The 22,849-nt window shown below is 38.7% G+C and overlaps 1 protein-coding gene across 16 annotated transcripts in view; it reads left to right on the top strand.

Moving 5' to 3' along the window:
* Positions 1–22,849, top strand: part of kcnt1b (potassium sodium-activated channel subfamily T member 1b) — a 105,665-nt gene that overhangs the window by 43,485 nt on the left and 39,331 nt on the right. For 13 of the 16 annotated variants that reach the window (XM_079607291.1, XM_079607281.1, XM_079607293.1 and 10 more), the window contains 4 exons: positions 16,946–17,025; positions 17,339–17,444; positions 22,526–22,618; positions 22,757–22,805. In XM_079607291.1, coding sequence (XP_079463417.1) covers positions 16,946–17,025; positions 17,339–17,444; positions 22,526–22,618; positions 22,757–22,805 — 328 coding nt within the window. Of the gene's footprint in view, positions 1–3,544; positions 3,584–16,945; positions 17,026–17,338; positions 17,445–22,525; positions 22,619–22,756; positions 22,806–22,849 lie in introns of all 16 variants that reach the window. The other 3 variants (XM_079607288.1, XM_079607295.1, XM_079607286.1) reach the window with 1 other exon arrangement.

Raw genomic sequence — 22,849 nt, 5'->3', positions numbered from 1 at the left:
TGACGCTACGCTTGATTTCATTGTTATTGGAACGAACATATTTACATATAACTCATATTGTTAATGATATTAAAGTAATTAAAACATTTAAGCAATTAAGTGTTCTTGGAACAAATATTTAAATTGTTAAACATTTAGATTAGATTGTTAGATGCTATATATTCATGAAAGTCGTTCAGTATTTGGAGCATAATCTTGAGGTTCTGGCTCACTAATTGTTGTAAAGTAGAAGATTTTTTCTGGTTCTGATGCCAAAGGGGGGTTCCTGTGGTACCTCATCCACTGGGATGTCAGGTGTAAACAAATTATACTTTTCTCTTTTGGCAAGTATCTCTTCTTTTTTAACAGCATCAGCTTTGATCGCAAACTGCTGTTTCCTTATTTGATAAAGGCATCTGCAAAAGTAAAATTCAGTCAAAATGATGTAATAATATACATATATAATAAAATGTTGTATTTATTTATTCCAGATATGTACAAATATGACCTACATACATTGCTGTCATTCGGTACAACCAGTAAGTCATTCGGTATAACCACATTTTCGGTATTACCGAATGACATTTTTGGTAATACCGAATTACAATATTTTCAAACAATGCTAACAGGCGGATATCTAGCTAGATAGCCAGTTAGCTGGCTATCCAGCTAGCAAAAAGACAATCAGACATTTTATATTTAATTCAAGTTTTGAAAATATTACAAAATTTTCCATGTTTTATAGCGGTTGTACCGAATGACCTGATATTTCGGGACATGCGTATAAGCAAGTGAAAACATGAATTTTTCAAATAGTTAAGAGTGAGTTACTTACTTTGCTTCACGACCGTGTGGTCCTTTGCAGGTGTCTGAATGATGTCACATCCTGTCACATGATATTGAGCGCATGGGGTGCACATAACTGGTACGCAGGTACGCATGCGCGACAAAAATCAGGAATGCGTAATGCCACTTGTGTTACTACGTGCCTTTGCGTACTGTCGCCAAAATGCAACCTAGGCAGTGTTCATTTAATTTTTTCACAGATGAAAACGAGACGATAACTAAATAAAAACCTTGTTTTAAATGACGACCACTATGACGAATAAAAACTAGACGGAAATGTAAGGGAGGGACGATTGGGGAAGTGATCCAGTCAGAACTGATTTGCGTTTGTGGAAGATGCGAACATTTGAATTGTAACGTGCTGATCTACTGAGTCGGCATGCGCTTCATGCATGTCTCAAATCGTTAAAAAATGTAAACGTCTGGGAGAAAGAGAAGAGCAGACATATGGATATATCTGAATAAGAGTGACGACCCGTAAGACAGCTTTATTCTGTATGTTTTTCTGTGCGAACACACACACACACACACACGACCCGAAGCGTGCAGCCCTGCACATAGACACAGCGCGCTGCGCGCAAGGACTGAATCGAGCTCTCTTTCGCGTCTGAATGGACAAATACACACAACATTATGTCTAAATGTCCGTTTTGGAGAGTATTCACGTAAACACAGTCGGTTATGTCTTTACAGAACGTACCGTGCATCAGTGCAATTGGATCTGCACACTCTTAAAGTGACAGTGCGTAATAAACCTAATGCCTTCTGTACACTTAATATTGATCAAACAACAAAATAAAAAGAGAAAATTCACTGCTCTTTATTATCTTTAATAAGGATTAATTATATTTAATTTATACAAATAAATATATCTGAACAATCAAATTACACTTCAAATTATTTTTTTCCAAAGGTGTTTTCTATCATTTTAGGTCGTTCTTTTGCACGCTGATGTAAATTTAAGTGTTCGTTTATTTATTTTTTATAAGTTTGGTTTTAGTTAGTTATTTTATGCTATAAAAACGAAAATGTGACGTCATGTTTGACAGCTGTGGCAACGCTACATATGGGGTGAGGACCAAACACCATCTCCTGGTCCTCATCTGAGTAACTCACTGAAAAAGTTATGTGCACCCCTGCGCATGACTTTATCTAAAATGGTGCCTTTATATTGGTTACTCCGAATGAAATCAATGAAATTCATTTTTCCGGACATTCTTTCTCATAACAAAGCAATGACTTCTACACATAATTTTAATACCAATTTGCACTATGTTGATATATAATGTTATAAAATCATGCCAGAATAAAAAATATATAAATTTATTACATTTTAAGATATTTTAATAACAAATGAAATGGCTGTATTGGCCTTCGGACGGTTAAACCGAATGACCTTTTGACACTTCAAAATCTTTAAAATACCTTTATATGTAGTAAAATATAATTAAAACTTTTTGGATTCAATAGAAGAGATCAAGTTGTACTACCTTACATACTTTGGATGTATTATCTTTGTTTTTTATTATAATTAAGGCCTTCGGACAAAAAAATGACGCGTCACGTCATTGACCCATACGCACCGCAACTGGAACGGATTGCCGGACCGCATCCGTGTGCAGTGTGAAAGCTCTAACCTGTTAACATGGGTACGGGAAAAAATACGCACCGCAAACCAAACGCACTGCAAACGGAGTATGTGTGAAACGGGCGTAATGTTTGAGTAACACATGAAGGGTACAATCAGTAATTAAATCAATTGTGTCATGTTAGTGACCCTAACTATGTAGTTAGGTGATAAAAAAATTATTAAGATAATAGGTTTTTGAATTTGTGATTTCAGTTCAGTTTGCACTGAACACACAAGATATGTCCCATGAAAAAACACAGCAGTCTTTTTGAGTTTGGGGTTATTTGGGGTTATTGCCTCCTGCCTTTGGACTCTTAATATAAATTTCTGCCAGCATTGATCAGCATTGCTTGTGCCAGTGAGATGGTGCTACAGCGTAATGAACCCTTCACAGCCCTGTGGTTGTTCAGCTGAAATACTGCACTCCTCACCACACCACACAGAGGGAATATTTAATGTAATCCATTCACAGAGAATATTTGGCCCATAAATTCAGATAGAATATGCAGTTCATTCGACATGGATATTCACTCAGCCCGTTCCTTCAGGAATGTCTGTTACCATTGCTTATATTAGTATAATAGTTGTTTTTGCATTTTCTGTTGTATTGCAGTTGCACCTACTTGACAGTTGTACACACCAATATTTGGTGCAATATTTGTGTACATCAATCATTAAAAGCAATATTGCTCTCAATTTATCAAGTTGTTTGTGATAATGCAGTCATCATCTAACCTCCATGTGATCCATATCATGATCATCCATTTTTGTGTCAAATAAATAGCCACACAGAGCAAACCTGGGGCAATGAAAACTCCATTTTAATCCAGATTATGGATCCAGCTCAGAGCTTTCAAATGGCACTTCAAAAAATCATAACCTAAACACATTGTGAAAATGCAGTGTGTCACAGCACAATGACACACATTTGACAAAGATGTCTGTCAGATATTCTTTTGCAGTGCTTTTCATAAGGACTGTGGCCAACCCAGCCTTTTCCAGCATGTTTTTGCATGTTTATAATTTGCATGTGTCCTTTATTGAAAACTCTCTCTCCCCTTTTGTGTCACCCATGTCTGCTTTATCCAGGTACACAGAAGAGTACAGTATGGATTCAACCAACGCACAGTAAGTCAGAGCGGAACCGTGGTATCCGTGTAGCCTTCCGTGGCAAGTGAAATCTGTCTTTATTGGTGTTGTTGTCACCTCTCTTTGGACTACAGACTAATGACTCATTTACATTTAGCAGATGCTCTTATCCAGAATGACTTATTTAGCTACAGAAATTAGTTAAATGCAATTAAATGCTTCCTTTGCATATAACGAAGTACTAACTAAACCTAATAAACCTAATAAAAATACAGTACAATAAAACCTAGCGCAAATAACTGATAAAAGAGGAGTCTTGATCCTGTGCCAAGAGTTTGGGAGAGATTTTGCTATTTGAACTAGAGGTCGACTGATATTTGATTTTACAGATACCGATAACTAAGTTGGGCAGTACTTGCCGATAACCGATTAATTGATCAATAGTTTCTAAAACGTATACTGAATCAAAACATAACTCTGAAAGTAAAATAGTGCTGAACTTTATTACAAAAATAAACAGTATTGACCGAACCATCAAATTGTATTGTACTTTTAATTAAAATCTATAAATTAACTTTGCAGCATGTACGTGGCCGTTGGTCCTCTTAGCAGCATGAAAAACAAAACTTTAATTCAAATCATGCATGGATTATATATGCAGCGCTAAAAAAAAATGCTTTCTTTATAATCACTAAAAAGCTGATTTCATCTCAGTTATGATCAATGAAGCTGTCTACACTACACAATTAATCTCTTTTTTGCATGATCTATTTTGTTATAATGAGATGATTTGCGAGGATGCAGATCTCTTTGGAGAACTATTCATTTTGTACCTAATATTCTATGATTAGAGTAAACTTTATAGTTACCTATGCAATGTGTGGAATATCGGATATCAACTGTTTTGAACGGTACGTGTATTCTGACTAGCTTAAACACCTCTAATTGGCTATTGCATTCAAGAGATCAACATACATGTCTGTGATTGGCTGCATTGCTCAACGCTCCAAATAACATGTTGTAAATAAAAACCTTTCATGCTCTCCAGAAAGCAAACCCGAATACGCACTGAGCGTTAGCCGAATCTGTTCGCCAATATGATACCCTAGCAACCTGTCATCATTGTGGATTACAGTGTCTTAATATTCAACAATATTATTGATCTGCCTGCATTAATACCATTATATGAGAACTGAACTGAGCTGAACGAGGACATCACTGTTTTCTCCAGAGCGGCCATTTATATCAATGAACTAAATTAATAACTTTTTTACAACAGAAATTAACAATCACTGAATTTACTTAAGTTGGACTATGACCCTATTTTCTTCTAGAGCTGCTGTACAGCCGAAACAAACTTTGTTGCATTTTTTTTTGTTATCACTGTAAAGCTGCTATTAAAACAATCTGTATTGTAAAAGCACTATATAAATAAAGGTGACTTGACTTGGCTACTGCCGATAACTGATAGTTATCAGTGCAGAATCTGCAGATGAATCAGCAAAAACGGTACATCAGTCGACCTCTAGTTTGTATCATACTTGATACATACATTTCTAAAGCACTGTGCTGTGAAGCCTGTTATACGCAGTCTTCAACAGGCCTTCTGTCATCCGATTTATTTATTTATTTAAAATCATTTTAGTATAATGCTGATAGGATCCCCAGAGCCTATTTGTCTGCAGAAGCCGTGCAGGCATCCGTGAAGAATGGCAAATAGACAATGTGTCTTGTTCCCTTCTCAGGGAACCTGTTCCCTTACGAGGGAACTTTGACGCTGTGTCATGATGTTGACCTAGGGGAATGTTACAGGTTTTCTGAATTGCTAAAACATATTTCTCGAAACCATCACCAACTTTCTCAAATCCTTAAACACAAAACCAAATCTTCAAACTACATTCAGAAAACCTCTGACTCATCTGGCAAAATCAAACAATTGCCTCAAAACTATTTTATCTGTGCTCAAAATCAAATAATTTTTTCAGATCATTCATTAAACACTACATAAAAAAATGGAAACCGGTTACAGGCAAAATCAAGATCAATGAGAGATTCATTCTGCCTCAGCTTACGTCTTCTTGCTGGGTCCAGGACTTTGTCCACATCACAGGTAATGTCTTCTCTTGTCAGGGGAAAAACAACAACTGGTGTGCCAGATCCAGCCTTGACATCATTCTCCATAACTTGCTCTTTCTCGTCTGCATCATCTTCCTCATTGTTCACCACCTTACATGCACTCTTCCTCCTCTCCCTCTTATATTGTTTCCATCCATTGTTGGTATCAAAAATCAGTGCAACGGTTTGATTCAATTTTGGCAACTGACTTGTATTATGTTGGCTTGGTCACATCATTAGAAATAAGTGGATTTTACAAATATTTAACCAATGAAAAGGATTTAAAATAGCTTGTGACTAAACCTCGTAATTCAGTTGGATCCTCAAACTGTCAGTCAAACCTCATAACTCCACCCTGCCTCTATCGTGAATGAAGTGCAGCACGCAGTTTGGAGATCTCTGCTTCTTTGCTATGCAAAGGTTAAAAAAATAACTGATGTTTGAATAAGTACAGTGTTTTCTTTCCTCAAGAATCACTATGTCTATAAAGGCTAATGTTTTTTGTATTTGAAGAGAGGAGTCTTAGTATTTGCCGCCTAGTTATAGACATTATACTGTTTTAAATATCCCGCTTCATCTATATCATACTGGAGTACCGAATCTTCTCTAGTGCAAGATGATACATAAGATTTCTAATCCAATAGTGTTGGGTCCGAGTCCACCTTTGTCGAGTCCGAGTCGAGTCCAAGTCCTTAACAACCGAGTACAAGTCCAAGTCCGAGTCCAAAAAGGGCCGAGTCGGACTTGAGTCCGAGTCCTTAACATCCGAGTCCGAGTCGAGTCCGGCCGAGTCCACAAAGATTTAAATTATTTGAAATTGACCTTTCACAAAGACCCGCCCCTCTTGGTTACTGTTGCTACGTCCGACAAGCCATTCCTCTCTCACTCCACATGTTCTCGGTCGGAGCAAAGAGGACACTAACAATGTGCCAACAGACAAGACAGAGCAGGGTACTTTTGGTATGAAATAAAGTCTCAGCTTTCAAATTTTGTATGATTTTATGAAGCAATAAATACTGTTTTGTGGTGCTTTAATGTGTAGGCCTCAGTTCAAGCAGCACGTGAACTGATAATCTCTTCTAGTTATAGCACAAACTAAACATAAATGAACATCAGAACTGCAAAAAGAAATCAATACACAGCATTTTTCAAGTTCAAGTCCACTGACTTTAATCTACTAACTGGTTTGGTTTGTCTGTCGAACAAAAATGGCGTGTATCTGCATTATAATTGGTCAGATCACCTGTCAATCAAATTCCGGCGAAATGTCTCAACACTGAGCTCTTAAATTAATATTTTAAACCTTACAAAATGATTGCAATGTGTAGTTACAGTTTGTTTATTGTACATTACCTATTGTACATATTTTAGAATATGTAAGATAATGCTTAATAATGCAACACGATAAGAGTCAGGGGCAAGACTTTTGAGCAAGATGATGTTTACATTTTTCTTATTTTGTTTTACATGCTAATATCTTATTTATCCTCTGAAGGGTTGGACTAAATTAATGAATGCATTTTTAAACAAATAAGAACAATTTACACCAATGATCCAGTTCAAAAGTTTACAACCCTTGGCTCTTAACGGATGCTTCCTTCTTGTGCATCACTAAATGTTTGCAGGGTTTGTAATAGTTGTGTATGAGTCCCTCAGTTGTCACCAGTGTGGAAATATGGATCTTACAATCATAGTCACTGCTAGTAAGGAGTCAAATATGCAGAAGATGCTGGAAAAGCAAAGAATGTAAGGAGCTGGAGGATTTTTCCTCATGAACAACCATTAAAAAAAAAAAAAAAGTTGTGGATCATTCAGGTAATGACACAATATTAATATTAATATGTAATATGTAATCTGTCTTTATTTTGTGTTTGTATTTTATTTAGGCTATTAAACATCTGTTATGTGAAAAAGATTTTTCAGGGCAGTAGGCTAGGGGAGAACCGGGGCGAAAGTAACACGGGACGAAAGTAACAAAGCGATTTTCTCTGAGCCCCGATTACATTTGCGTTTCAAGCTATGACAGCAGATTCAGCACGCAGCCAGTGACGGAGCCGCTAAATATCACGTGATTTCATCATTGTTTCCCGCGGATAGATCCGGAAAGCTGTTTTCGAGTACGATAAGTAAATACTGAAGCGGTACTTTTTTTTAAATTACAAGTTGTGTTTTTCGTTTCATGTGTCACACAGTAATGATCAATCTACAGGTTATTTAGTGCTGTAACACATCCTGAAGTTTGCCTTGTCAGAGTTTTTCAGTATAAAAGTAAATTGGGTTTAAATGTCAGGAGTTCCTGTCGGGACGAAAGTAACACTTGTTACTTTTGTCCCGCTACAGTGAAAACAAGTGTTTCTTTTGTCCCTCTGCTAATGTGGTGACTTTCTGTGTGTTGCAGCATTCATTAAAACATGTTTATGTCATATTATACCAACAGAATATAACAGATGTTTATGAGAGGGCGTTTAAAGCTTAAGTCACATTTAAATCAGCTGATTTCTGTGTCACTATTTATTTTCACTCAATCTGTTTCCATTTACCTAGTCACATTTAGGTTTTAGCCATACCTTATAGCTTTCCACCTCCACCTATGAAGTTGCAGGGTTTCCATCCAGATGTTTTTATGCACATTTTAAATGTATGCATAAAAACAGCTGGATGGAAATATGACTATTGTTATGTTGAGAATTGATATTATGCTAATTTAATTTAATTTTCATATTTTTCATGTTGAAAAAACATTTTATAAAATGCATTGACATTGCCAATACCAAAATATTCTAAACAATTCAAGTTTGTACTGTTTTGTTACTTTTGAAACATTTGATGAAACTGTTAACTTACATTTTCATTTAATTTTTTTTTTTTTTGCAAAGATAAAGGCCAAAATATGTTTGCATGTTTGATGTTACATGTTAACAAGGTCATACTCAAGTATATTTAGGCTAATAAATAAAAAAACAAGAGTAACACAAAAAATCTACCTTGTATATTGTTGTGTTACTTTTGACCCACCTGTGTGTTACTTTCGTCCCAACTGACGGGGTCGAAAGTAACATGAGCAGTCTTAAGTTCAAAGTGAAATTATACTGAAGTCATTCTACATTTTTACAAAATACCACCTGGTATTGATAGACCACACTTGTGAGTGACTGAGCACAGCAAAAATATATCTCTGTCTAAACCATCATCTTTTAAAATTATGTTTTTCTGAAAAATGGTACTTTCGCCCCCGCTCTCCCCTACTAAATAGAAACAATGTGTGTATGATCCGTCTTATTAAAAAAATTATAAAAATAACATTTAGGAGATTCTGCAAGGTGTAAACTTATGACTAAAGTGAAAATGTAAAAAAAATTACAACATTATTAGACGCCAAAATGTTGCTATGGTTATCAAGTTTCTTATGTTGCTATGTGTCAAATCATCGCAATTTCATGACTCAAACGACACAAATTAAGTGGATTAAATCCCACATTTAAATGCAGTTATCACTCTTTATAATTTACAGTGTGAACGTAACCACTGGTCCTCTAGAAGTATGAAAAAAAACTATTTAGATTGTCAATAGCGCTCCCTTTAAGCCATCACTTACCGCGTTCTGCACTCTCCCTAAAACTCTCGTCATAAACACTGACTGAAGTTGTCCGCACTGCACAGTGAATATCTTATATTGCGTCTAGAGAGACTTTGTCTTTTATGAGGGGATTTGCGAAAGGATACAGCTCGTGCTGATTCTGAACATACATTTTGAGCGAATTCTTCGCATGCTGACTCTAAAATGCCTCTGATTTGCCACTGTGTTTATGCACTTAACTGTGATTGGCTACAATATGCTCAACGCTGAAACAACGTCGTTTCGTTTTTGAATAATATTGTGTCATCCAGTGCCCGGACTCGACTGGACTCGGACATTTTTCCGAGTCTAAAATGTCTCGAGTCCGTGTCAAGTCCGAGTACAAATTCATCCGAGTGCGTGACAAGTCCGAGTTCATTCAAAATTGGACTCGAGACCGGACTCGAGTCCGAGTCCGAGTTCGAGTACCCCAACTCTATAATCCAATGACTAAAAGTAGGAAATCTGTCCTTCCATTTAAGCAATATAAAGCTACTAAAGTCAAGAAACGCTACTGAAGCTACTAAAGTCGAGAAAGCGATCATGTTTCTAGCATTTTTATCTAAACAGAGTTCTGTAGTCATACCAAATATTGCAAGAATGGGGGAAGGATTAATAGATACATCCAGAACTCCTGAAAGAAAATGAATTATGAATTGCCAACAGTTAACAAGCTTAGGACATAACCAAAACCAGTTGTGTATGATTAGCGATCTCAACTCTATACCTATACACAAGGAATCTATATTTGGTGAAAATTTAGCTATTTTTGCTTTTGTCCAGTGGGGGCGGTGAACTACTTTGAATTGAATAACAGATTGAGGTTGAATGAATCTTATTTATAATATCTTGCCATGCTTCTTCTGAAAATTACAAATCAAGTTCACTTTCCCATTGTTGCTTTGATTTTGTTAAAGATGTTCAATTTTATGAATAAATCAAAGAGAATATCAAATCTATGTTATTCTTGGAGAGTGGGCAGATTTTAAAAGAAGTGATTTAGAAGGTAGAGCTGGAAAGTTACTAGTATTAGAAGTCATAAAACTGCGTTTGAATGTGCTCCTTCCAAACTTTGTTAATGAAACATCATTAAATGTGAGTAATACTTTTAATATAAAATCCAGTTTTAATATGCCATTTGGCATAATCCGTGGGGTTTTCTGAGGGTCAAAACTGTGCCGTGGCAACAAAAAAAGGTTGAGAAACATTGCTCTAGTGGCTCAAAAGGGGTCCTGACCAGTCCTTCAAGAACTACGGCTAAGTCCCACCAGGGAACTTTCACTCTGTATGGAGGCCTCAGCTCCACAAATGAAGTGAGCGATCAGAGGGTGTTTCCCCATTGAATGTCTGTCAATAAGAGCATGGCAAGCCAATATGGCGGCCACAAATACCCTGAGAATAGCAGGACATGTGCCTGTTGACAACTGTTCTTGCAGAAACTCCTGCACTGAAACAATCTGGCAGTGAACTGCCACCTTTCAAAGATGCACCATTTAAGGGCATAAATTATTCTAGTGGAGGGAGCCCTGTCACTCAGAATAGTCTCTACTACGTCAGCTGGAAGCCCAGCATCTCTTAGTTGGTCCCCCTCAGGGCCCAAACGTGAAGATTCCAAAGCTCAGGCCGGGGATGAAACATTGTCCCCTGCTACTGAGACAGAAGGTCTCCCCTGACCGGAATCGCCCAAGAAGAGGCCATCAAGGAGGTTTATCAAGGTCTGGTCGGCCAACCAGGTGCTATCAATAAGATCAAGACCCTTGTTGACCGACCATGGCCAAGACTCCCGGGAGCAGAGTGGTCGGTGGAAATGCATTAAGACGCAGTCTGGGACACACAAATGAAGTGGTGCTATACCCAGGGGGGCTGGGTGATTCAAAGAGAAGAAAAGGGCCCACCTCAGATGCCAAGGAATGTAAATCTGAGGGACTTGTCCTGAGTGCAGAACCTGTTGCCGTCCGCCTTGGTGATTTTTGTAGGTGACTACCGTAGTAGGACCCGATGTTGGTAAGCTTCACCCCCGAAAGCAAACCTCAGGAACTTCCTGTGTTGTGGCAGAATTTCTATGAAAATAGACATATTTGAGATCGCTTGTGACAAACCAATCTATGCATTTCAATACATCATCTTGTTGGGGGATATTAAATGTTCTGTGTTCTGGGACAGGAAGCAACTGAACATTTAACACCGAAGGTGGTGGGGATGGAACAGCGGTGTCGTGAGGGTGTCGGAAAGGAGCTACATTTTGATATAAAATGTATACAAATATAAAGGTTTGTGCCCCTTTCTCCTCCTAGGCTGCTGAGAATAGCAAGCTGGTCCCCAATATCTACGAGGGGGAGCATGGCTCACTATTCACTACTTCTGGCTTTCTCTCCACTTAGGAGCCAGACCGGGTTGGGGCTGAGTGACTGGCAGCCCTTGAGCTCGGAGAAACTTATCAAATGCCTCCTCGTGCCTGTTTGCCTCCTGGAAGCTGCTGGAAACCGCTCGTGCTTAAATAATTTAGCAGGTCAGCCTGGTATGCCTGTAACACTACTATAGTGTACAGGGGAGGTCAGCCTGGTATGCCTGTAACACTACTATAATGTACAGGGGAGGTCAGCCTGGTATGCCTGTAACACTACTATGGTGTACAGGGGAGAACCAACCTGACTCGCTGCTTGAAGCGACTTCCCCCCCAGCATGGATGTTGTTCTGTACGGCTTGGTGTGGAGCGCTGGCTGATGATGTACTTCCAGGGGAGAGATAGCCTGCGAGCATCTCAGGCTCAGAAATCTGTCATCTAACTTTGAGCGCTTTGGTGTCTCCTGCTCCTGTGGCCAGTCCAGTTTTAATCTGGCCACTGCATGAACTTTGGAAGTGGGCTCAAGGACCTCTCTATCTGGAGAGAGCACGAAAGAAAGAGAAGGACCCGTCCCTCGCTCCTCAGCCAGATCAACCCGCGAGCCCCACTATCTTAATGTGTTGGGCTTGCCCTTGGATCAAAAGCACACACAATGTGGTCTCTGAAGACAAAGAAACCTGAAGGCACATCTGTTTCACGTCTATTTATAGCCTCTCACAAGTGACATCTTTGTCAGAGGTTATTTAAGCCAAGTTCTTGGCATGTTTGCCACACATGCTTCACAACCGGTTGAACAAAGAATGTACTCGTTAGTGTATGAAACAGCATGGAGAGTAGCTTTTGATTGGGAACTAAGCATTTAAATATCACCCTACTAAGACATACAGTTTTATTGGGAGATATAAAGTGACGACTGACTTTATATGCATTATATGTAAGGTCTGCTATACTATTCAAAAGATCTCAATGATTTACATTACAAGATGTCAAATGGCCATATACATATCAACGGCTGCACCAAATTGTATATTTTTGGGCCTCTTTGAGAAAATTTTGGTGTTTTTTTCCATATTCTTCTATATCATAATATGAGCCACAAAAGACAGATGTATCAAATATGATATTCAACAAAAACACATATGTAACTTTATTATTTATTTATTTGATTTGTCTAAAAGTTCAATAAACTGTTCCATTAAAAAAAAAAGATTTTTTTTTCAAACTCTTATTGCATATGCTTACCGTGTTACTGTAACTTGTATGGGGAAGTTGATTCCACCATTTGAGTGTGAGGACAGTGAAATAACAGGAGTTGCAGTAGTGAATACTAGAGCAGAATAGCACCTATGGCTATACCTGAATAGTTGCAATGGTGAAATCATTTCTGAGGTGGAGGATGTTGTGCAACTATACCCTGCTGATTGTGGTTAGTATGTAGGCTGCAAACGTCACATTGCTGTCTAGTTTTCGGCTTCCTGACTCAAGTGGCTTTCAGTTTGCTCTATATTTATTTGCTGAATGTGGACATTCTGAAAATTCTCTTGTGAGTTGTGAGTGCTCTTTGAACCATCAAGAGGAGGATGTTCAAACGAGGGCCCAGGTGCTCTTTTAAAGCAAATTTTTTACACAACACATCTTCAGTCTCTGAAAGTCATGTCAGTCTTCGAGTGTGAGTGAGTACAACATTATTTGTGTGGCTTATCGTGTTTAATAACTCTTTTTAACATTAAGCACGCCCCCTGCTTCATTTTCTCATTCATACACAATTTTTTCACTCTAACATGTCATTAACTTTAAGCAGTCCTGAGCTGCATGTATTTACACACTGCAATAGGCATAATATAACAAAGTCTCCATCAATAGACATTTATATCGTCACCCCAATATATATTGTTCACACATTTGACATAATCATTAATATCAAACCGTTTGTGATGTGCCTTGATTCAAAGTTTGAATATGCACACGTATAATATAAATTTGAGAGATACAGTGAAGTGCAACAATGTCAGTTTTCAGAATTTTGAGGTGAACTCCTTTCTACCTAAAATGCTATGCTGATGCAGCATTTTTAAGATTTTAAATATAGCTTTTAAATATAGGTTAGTAGCTGCTTTTCCACCACCAGACCAAAACCGTTCTCGTTGCTGTCCCATTCCATGCCGATCCGGAACAGCCGGTATACGGATATTGTTTCATTTTCCACTGTGGCACTGATAACATATCTTTTGAATCTAATACAAATGCATCAGTCATTACCTTGTTAACGCAAGAGTTTACAGACGGAATGAGATGTAAATAGCGACCACGTTATGGATATTTAAGTTTTATTATTAACTTGTGTTTACGTCGTTCGAATAAAGAAACTGGTAGTCAGGCAACAGACAGGTGGCCAATCCTGAAAGCGACGTCACACGCCTTGGTACTCACAGGTGACCCCAATAAAAACAAACAAACATGCATATATAAATACAAGTAAAAATAATAATACCAGTATCACCCAGAAGGACAAAGAAAGGCAAAGGAAAAATACAAAAAAAAAATGCATACTACATGTGAAAGTCAAATTAAACATACAAAATTAATATCAATTTAAATAGTGATACCTGCATAAACCTAGCCTGGTTGACACCAGACCCTTCTCATTTGTAGCCTAACTGTGAGTGGGTCTGGGGAAGGTTCAATCACAGCCTATTTCCAAAGGGGCGTCACCAACGGACGTCGCTCAAATGCCTCTGGGCGCAATTGGATAGACCTAAAACCAATCAGAGCGATCGTCATCGTGTAAAGCCGCCTCAACATTTGTGATTGGTGCCTCGATTTGGAAAAATTGGAAATGGGCTTGAATGGTCTCTTGGCCAGACGGACTTGCAGGGCAAATCTCAAATTTGGCAAAAGTTCGTCAGGGTTTCCCCAGCATAAACCAAAAAACAAAACAAAATCAAGAGAAAATCTTACAGAAACGGATGAATATCAAATTCTTAATTGAATCCCCTAGGTGCCATAATGTGTAAACCCAGAAGGTTTTGCATCTTAGAAGTAAATGATTGATGTCGCCTCCGCGCCGTGGACACTTCACTGATTCTATCTCTAAGTGTTGTAAGGTAGAAACAGAATGTCTAAAAGTAGCAAAATGCTGAGCGACCGGACTTTTAAAATCTCGATTTCTGATAGCGCAACAATGTTCTGAAATGTGGGTTTCATCTACCTAAAAGGAGAACAGTTGATGCTCAGTTTCTACACTTACTGTGGTTGTGTCTGTCTTACTTTAATGGATGATTTGATTTTGTTACTCCAATTTAAAGAAAACGCTTGCTTCACACAGTGATGTGAATGTCCGCATGCTAACTTTTAATGATTGTTCCCATAGGAAGCTCTGTAAAATATAGGCTGACATGAGCACACAGGCTCTGAGTCTTCAATATTAATGCTCCTTGCACTATAAATAGAGTATCTGTCTGTTGGAGAGCTATTGTACGTGGGTGGAGTGATGGTATATTTGGAGCTACTCAAATCACAAGAATAAAGATTTTTACAGAGACTAAATTATCTAAAGAATCAGTTCAGCTATTATTGACCAGCCCTATTGTTCCATGTTGGCACGAAGTGTTATGGATTTCCTTGCAATTATAATTTCAGTCCTTTCTAATGTGAGAAACAGTTTGACAGTCAGGCAGAGCAATTATTTCTGGCGCAGTGAAGACTTGCGGACAAGTTTGGAATGTGTGTGTGAGCTTGTTTCTGTTGGTTCGTGCTTGTGCGCACATCCAAATACGTGGGTGCAAATCACAGTTACACACATCCATATAAAATCTGGAAGTGAAAATCAGTCTGGGACTATTTCAAGAAGCTGGTTTTGCTAATATGTCACAATGGTCGACATTTTATGTAAACTCTTTTTGTTTTGTTTTTTTGCCTGACACAAAACAGCCCTCAGCTTTGTAAATATATACCGTATATGTGTCACCACAGCCTGTTTTAAAGGCATCACCATGGAGACAGAGCCGGGTAAGCTGGAAACAATGGCTTTTCTCTAGGATCTCTCTCTCTTTCTCTGCTGAATATGTTGCTCATAATCACTGCCTGCAATATACATCATGTCATGCCCTCAACAGATGTAAAGGACTGTGGGAAGCTCTAGCCTACCATTAGTATGATGCCTGTGACATCACAAATATCAAACATACTCCGAACAATTATTCGCAAAGTGAACGCATAGTGATTTTAGTTTGTAAGGCCAAATGAAATTATTACTGTGAAAATCATGTATTATTCAAGTTTTATGATATGATCTGGCTTATATCCCCTATAAATGTGAGTGTAGTTAGAATAAATATTTTGAGAAATATTGAGTATTTCAGATGTCTATACCTGACCGATATCACTGAAATACAGGTTAGTGTCCTGGGAGAATGGTATGTCGTGACAGTCATGAACACTGTATACCAGCAAGGGGAATTGTATGTCTGCTATTGTATGTCAAGGGGGATTGTCTGCTGTGAATCATTAGCTGTGTCCGAAATCACATACTGTCAAGTATATACAGCATTTGATAATGAACTTACAGTACTTCTTGACCATAAATTACTTTCTATAAGTATGAATGTGTATAGTGTGAACATGGCTTAGTGGGATTTCAGAATCTCATTAGAAGGAGTGGGAATTGTTTACCTTGTGTTTTAGTAAATGGCTATTCAGACATGCAGTACTACTTATTTGACGAACTGTAGTGCTTTTTGCATTCTATACATACAAGGGAAGTATGTATATTCAGATGCTGTGATTTTGTGTGGCATCGGGCTAGATTCAGAGATGCTGGATTTTGGATCATGGTGGATTTTGCTGCAATATGATATAGAAATTCAAGCTATAGACATGTTTAGTGATATGCTTAGTGAAACATTCATGGATGGGAGAGGCTGACATCGACTGAGAGTTCATCTGAAACACCACCGTTGCTAATGTTTCCTGTCAGATGTCATGATAGATTTGAAACGCTTGCATACATCTCAGAGATGGATCTGGAGATTAAGAGAAGTTATTTACCCAATAGTTTTAGCTGCTTGAAGTTTTTAATACTGAATTATGGGATTGCTTTGTGAATGTTGCACAATGCAGAGACATAATAAACTACATTAATTAAAATGATTTAGAATTTTAATTATAAAATGATTTTGGACACGTAACAATGTGTGAATGTCATTCCATTAGATAAAGTGTGATTAAGTGTCCACATGTTTTTGTAAATTCACCTTACATTTACTACTGTATGTAAACAATGAATTTAAAGAATTGTATTAAACATCATTTTATTCCCTTTCCACAGGGTGCAGGTGGAATTTTATGTAAATGAAAACACATTCAAGGAGAGGTTGAAGCTCTTTTTCATCAAAAACCAAAGGTCAAGTAAGTAAAATCTTTTGACCTTTTGAGCCATTTACAACCACTGAGAAACCAACAAAGCAAAATCCATTACTGCAAGCATAAACCATTTTTATGGATGAGCTCAATATCACTATCGTGTACATGTTCAAGGCCTCCAAATATAGTCTATCACAGGCTTAATCATCCTAACAGAGAAGGTACTGTTTTAACTGTTTGTTTGGATTTATAAAGGTGCTGTAAGTTTGCAGGTTTGCCAGACTGCTGAATTATTTCTAATACCTTTTCCAAATGAGTTTTAAATTGTATGAATCTCCATTTTATAATGTACTTGCAGGTCTCAGAATACGCCTCTTCAACCTCTCCTTGAAGTTGTTAACATGTCTCCTCTATATAATCAGAGTCTCACTAGATGATCCAACTAACCAGGTCACATGTGCACGGTGAGTAAACATGAACTACTTAAAAGGATAATTCACCAAAATATGAAAATTCTGCCATCTTTTACTCGCATCCACTACTATTCAAATGTTTGATTTTTTTAAAAATGTTTTTGATTAATCAAAAAGGAAAACTTGATTTTTAAAAAAAATTCGCTGATGAATAGAAAGTATTAAGAATTTATTTGAAATAGATTTTTGGTCACGCTTTATATTATGTGTTGTTAACTACTATGTACTTACACCAAAAAATAAGTACAATGTACTTATTGTATTTATATTGTACTGGAAAACACTTTTGTGTTTACGGGTAAGGTTAGGGACAGGTTTGGTAGTATGGGAAGGTTTAAGGGTGGGTTAAGATGTAAGGAAAGACACCTAATATAAAGTGGGACCGTTTTTTTTTTCTTTTCTTTTTTTTACATGAACTGCCGTATTATATGACTGCACTCTGGTTTGTGTATAAATTGCTTTTGTTCAGCCTGGTCCAGCTCCACTTCAGGTTTCATCCTGGCTGGTGAGATAAATCATTAGGTTATTTGCATAACCCAGGTTCTCTGAGAACAGAGCTAAGTATCTCACTATGGGAAATGCATCATGCGTGATAGACTATGGAAGCACCACATCTTTGTACCACGTTCCACTACGTCTGTCTAAAAGGCGGACCAATCACAGCTCATGACAAGGAGCCCACCCCCTCCCTATATATGCCGTTGTGATCCCCAAAACGGCTGCTCTTCCCCAGTGTTATGCGAGTTGGGAAGCTTGGTGAGATACCTCACAAGTAACCTATTCTCTTTCAAACAAATTCAAATTCAAACAAATCAAATTTCTCTGTATCTTACTATGCAAAGGATTTGTCCAATGCGCATGCTTTCCAAAGCCGCCGAACAGACCCGGCAAGAATAAAAGATAACCTCTCATATCTCCAAAAAGCCAACTTCAACAACTGCATGAGCCATAGTGACATCCAGACAGTAAAATATGATAAATGAGTGGGGAAGCCCTGTTTGCAGTTGCACAAATATCTCCTATTAAAATCCCCTTAAACAATGCCCATGAGCTAGCCATACCTTTCATAGAATGGGCCCTTAAGGCCATTGGGGAATAAAGACCCATAGATGTATTGGTGAATTCAATCTTTTCCACCATCCAATGGGAAAGGTGCTGCGAGGAGAATGGCTTACCGGTACATTGAGTTTCCCACAAAACGAATAACTGATCATTCTTCTTGAACGGCCATGTCATGGTTTCATAATAGCGTAACGCTCATAAAGGACACAAAGTGTGCAATTTCCACTCCTCCTCCCTTGACAAGATCAACTGCTTTGACGCTGGTCACCAACGTTTCACTCCCTTCCTAAAATGGCATATAAGAAGATGTCGTCCCACCGAAGCTCCTTCGTTTCGAACGCCACGCCTACGTGGCAAGCCGAAATAGCAGCCAGATAAAGTTTAATAGTAGAAAACACACACTGAAAATTAATATGTAATTTGAAGGGGCTATAGCACTCTGGATAGTGTTTATAGCTTCCTGGGGAAGCCCGTGCACATTCAAATTTTACTCCTCACTGGTCAGACCCAAAGATTGACCCATTCTGAGTGGGGGTGAAAAATCTGCCCACTCGCTTGTGACAGCAGGTCCCGGTGCAATGGCAGTGGCCAGGGCTCTCCCTGAAGGAGCAGAACAATCTCTGCCAACCACAACCTTCCCATGCCAATGAGGGGCCATCAGAAATAGAGAGAATCCATTTTTCTCTTACTCTGTTCAGGGTGGTTGAAATTTGACTCAGCGGTGGGGATGCATGTTGCAACACGTTTGGCCACATTTGTGCCAGCGCATCCAAACCCAAAGGTGTATTTTTGACCTTGAGAGAGAAATACAGTGGAACTTTGTGTTTGCCTGTGAGGTGAACAGATCTACAGCGGCCTCTTCCAAATCTGATCTACCACTTGTGGGTGAAGTGCCCATTCTCTGTATAACGGATTGCCCTTTGAAAGGAGATCCGCTCTTACATTCAGGACTCCTGGGACGTGTGTCGTGCTAAGCGAGCTGAAGTGAACTGTGCTTCAGACAATCAGCTTGTGAGCTAAATTATGCAGTTTCAACAAATATGTCCCCCCATTGCGATTAATATATGCCACCAGCATCGTGTTTTTTGTGCTGACCAAAATCCCTTTACAAATAGCAGGTAATGTTTCAGGGCCACTGCATATTTATATGAAGTTTATGAAGCTGGGGCATCCAGTGATCGTTTACAGATCTGCCATAAATAAAACAGCCCCCCAACCCATCAGGGATGCATTCACTGTCACTATTTTTCCAGAGAAATGCCTCCCAACGGAGCCACTATCTGGAATACACAGGGGTCTCTACACTGATGAAGAGCCTTCACGTATACGCCGCTGATATTCTCACCGGCAAGAGCCATACCAAGCCGTACCACACCACGTGAGGTGCATAGATTGAGGTCTGTTAAATTACAGATTTCATCCTAGACCACCAGGTTTGAATTGTCGGAGTTCAGCTGAGCTCCCAGCTCTTCCAATAACTTGGCTTGATAGGCCATCAACAATAAAGTTGCCTTAAGTGTCCGCACAAATAGCACACATGATTTATATATCTTCTGGTACATGGAAGCAGTGAAGCATTCCATTTTCCCAGGGAGGGACTGGCAGTCTGTCTGTTTGGATGCCGGTGGTGAGCCACTGACTGTTTGACCATGGGAGGGTTAGAGAGCCCAAGCTCCTCCATCTCTCTCATATCAATTTAAGAGTAGCCCTTGGTGGGAAGAGTGTTTTTCCCATCATAAATATCCTGTTTAACTCCTTGGTCCCCAGGAGTTACTGCCCAAGCAATGTTAAGCTTAGCTGCAACATGTTTACAAACCTCCACTAGGTCACAATCCACCACTGTTGATGCTTAATCGCCACTTGGCACGCTCATGGGCCTGGATGCTTGGGCCGCAGACAGGATAGCTTCATCCTCCTTATCATACGGCTCATCCCGGTGTAGGCGAGCTAACATCTCCTCATCCCCCTCATCATCTCCCTCCACCTCAGCTGTTGGTCAAAATGCGGCGTAAGCTCAGGGGACTCAGCATCCATGATATCCCTCCATGACGATAGGTCCTGCAGGGGAGAGGGTTGAGCCTAGAGCCCGACCGATATGGATTTTTGGGGGCCGAAGCCGATAGAGATATTAGGTAGTAAAAAAAAGCCAGATATCGATATATCGCCCGATATTATTAATGTGTATATTATAGTACAGGACCAGTCAAAAGTTTGGACACAATTTACAATCTCCCATTCGTGTGTCCAAACTGTATATAGAATACAGTATACATAAACAGAATAAATATACGTAAACACATTTTTTGCAATGATCACTGAAATGTGGTGATCAAACACTTATAATGATAATACAAAGATATGTAATGGAGGCAGGGTGAATGATTGAATGAGAATGATACATTTGAGCTGGAACTAGTTTGCATTGCGCGTTCTATTCTATATTCTATTCTAAATACTGTAGCATAATCCTCATTAATGACTTTGTCTTTTTATTTAGTAACGTTATATAAAAAATAACTTAATGTAATGAGTGTCACTGGCAAAAACCTTATTATCTTCTATTATTAGTCTTATTTCCTCTACCAGTGGTGGAAGAAGTTCTTAGATCTTTTACTACAGTAAAAGTAATAATATCATAATGAAAACATGTTCAATTACATATGTACTTTTACTTTAATAAGATTTTAAATAAGTAAGTAGTCAGCAAAATGTACTAAACGTGAAAGTAGTACATATTATGCAAAATCTCCCTCTATAAAGTGTAATAATTATATCAATGATTGGATACTGCTTGATGTTTCAACGTAGCATTATAGGCAGAATGGGCTGACACCTTGTAGCGTGCTCCATTGTTCGCTACTGGCGACCCAGGTTACTGTAGTGACACCAGCTAACCCTTTCACTTCCGAGGTCTCTTCAGACAGTAAGATGTGCACACATTAGCTTCAACTCCACTGACAAGGTATGAAACGTGGATAGCTAGCTAATGTAGCAAACGTGTATGGACTGAGAATGCTTGCAATGCATATTGGATTTAATCCACATGCTGCCAGACATCACCGGGAAGTGGGAATCTTTCCCTTTCTCCGTTGGTATCTTTGACACAGACATGGTGAGTTAAAAAACTCAGAAACTTAACTCGCCTTGAAGCGTTAGCTAGGCTAGGACACAACTCTATTAAAAAGTGAAGCAGAAAAGCTCAGTAACAAGCAGAGAAACCCACAACTGATAGTATCTGCCCTACTTGGGCAATGTCAACATTAACGTTACATTTGTGAACTGCAGCAGCATTTCCCATAGTGAGATACCAAGCAATTGTTTGAAAGAACCCACTCTGTGTGATCCTGGAGCGAGAAAAAACAAAGACATTCTGACTTTATTTAAAAATGACCTTTGTTCAATGCTAAATAAGACAACCCCGTTTCACAAAACAGCAGATTGATACAAACAACTAAATGGCATGCAAAGTATCAGCAATCTTTGAACACTGCATGTCCCATGATCTTAGAGGACCTAAACTAACGTATAATGATTTTTCTTCAACTCTTCCATGAAACAACAACAGCAGCTCACCGAAACAAAACACATTACAGTACATCTCAAAAGCATCGTTTAAATTCCTCTCAGGATAAACCCAGACTACTTTGTCTGAAGTGTCCATTAGAGTTGTCTCTATGCAAGCACCAAAAAACGTTAAGAGACAATGAGGCAGTGTGTGTGTGTGTGTGTGTGTGTGTGTGTGTGTGTGTGTGTGTGTGTGTGTGTGTGTGTGTGTGTGTGTGTGTGTGTGTGTGTGTGTGTGTGTTAGTGTTAGTAAGTGACAGAAAGAGAGAGCTGTGGTGGGAGAGGAGAGGGAGCCCTACTAGCAGCAATCAAATAAGAGAGAGGCAATCTTACGCTGTTATGTACTGTATGTCAGAGCCAGCAGGCACGATCCCTCAGCTTTACAACCCTGATGTCTTTCACTTTTATGTCCGTTGTGTATTAACTGCCTGTTATCATGATTATAGGAAACACTGCACAAACATCACAGATGCCCTTTGCAACAAAGCCTGTGCAAACTACACAACAAACCTGACCACAGATCCCCCGCAAATAAACTGGTGAGACCTGTCTGAACTTACACGAAGATCACAAATCAGATCACAAATCAACTTAACCAAATAAAGTGTGTTTGTTCTTGAATATTTTCTCTAATTGTCTCATATCTGTTTGTGTTTCTTGTGCTGTGTTTCTTGAAGGGAGTTAATATTTTGGGTGAATAGGAGAGTTCCTGTATGGGCAATACAGGTAGATTGAGATTTGTTTTTTATAAACCACACTCTTAAAAATAA

Source organism: Phoxinus phoxinus (genome assembly GCF_949152265.1).
Source record: "Phoxinus phoxinus genome assembly, chromosome: 3".
In the NCBI taxonomy this organism is placed as follows: Eukaryota; Metazoa; Chordata; class Actinopteri; order Cypriniformes; family Leuciscidae; genus Phoxinus; species Phoxinus phoxinus.
Note: the sequence above shows the minus strand (reverse complement) of the source record. Positions and strands in the feature narration are given on the sequence as shown.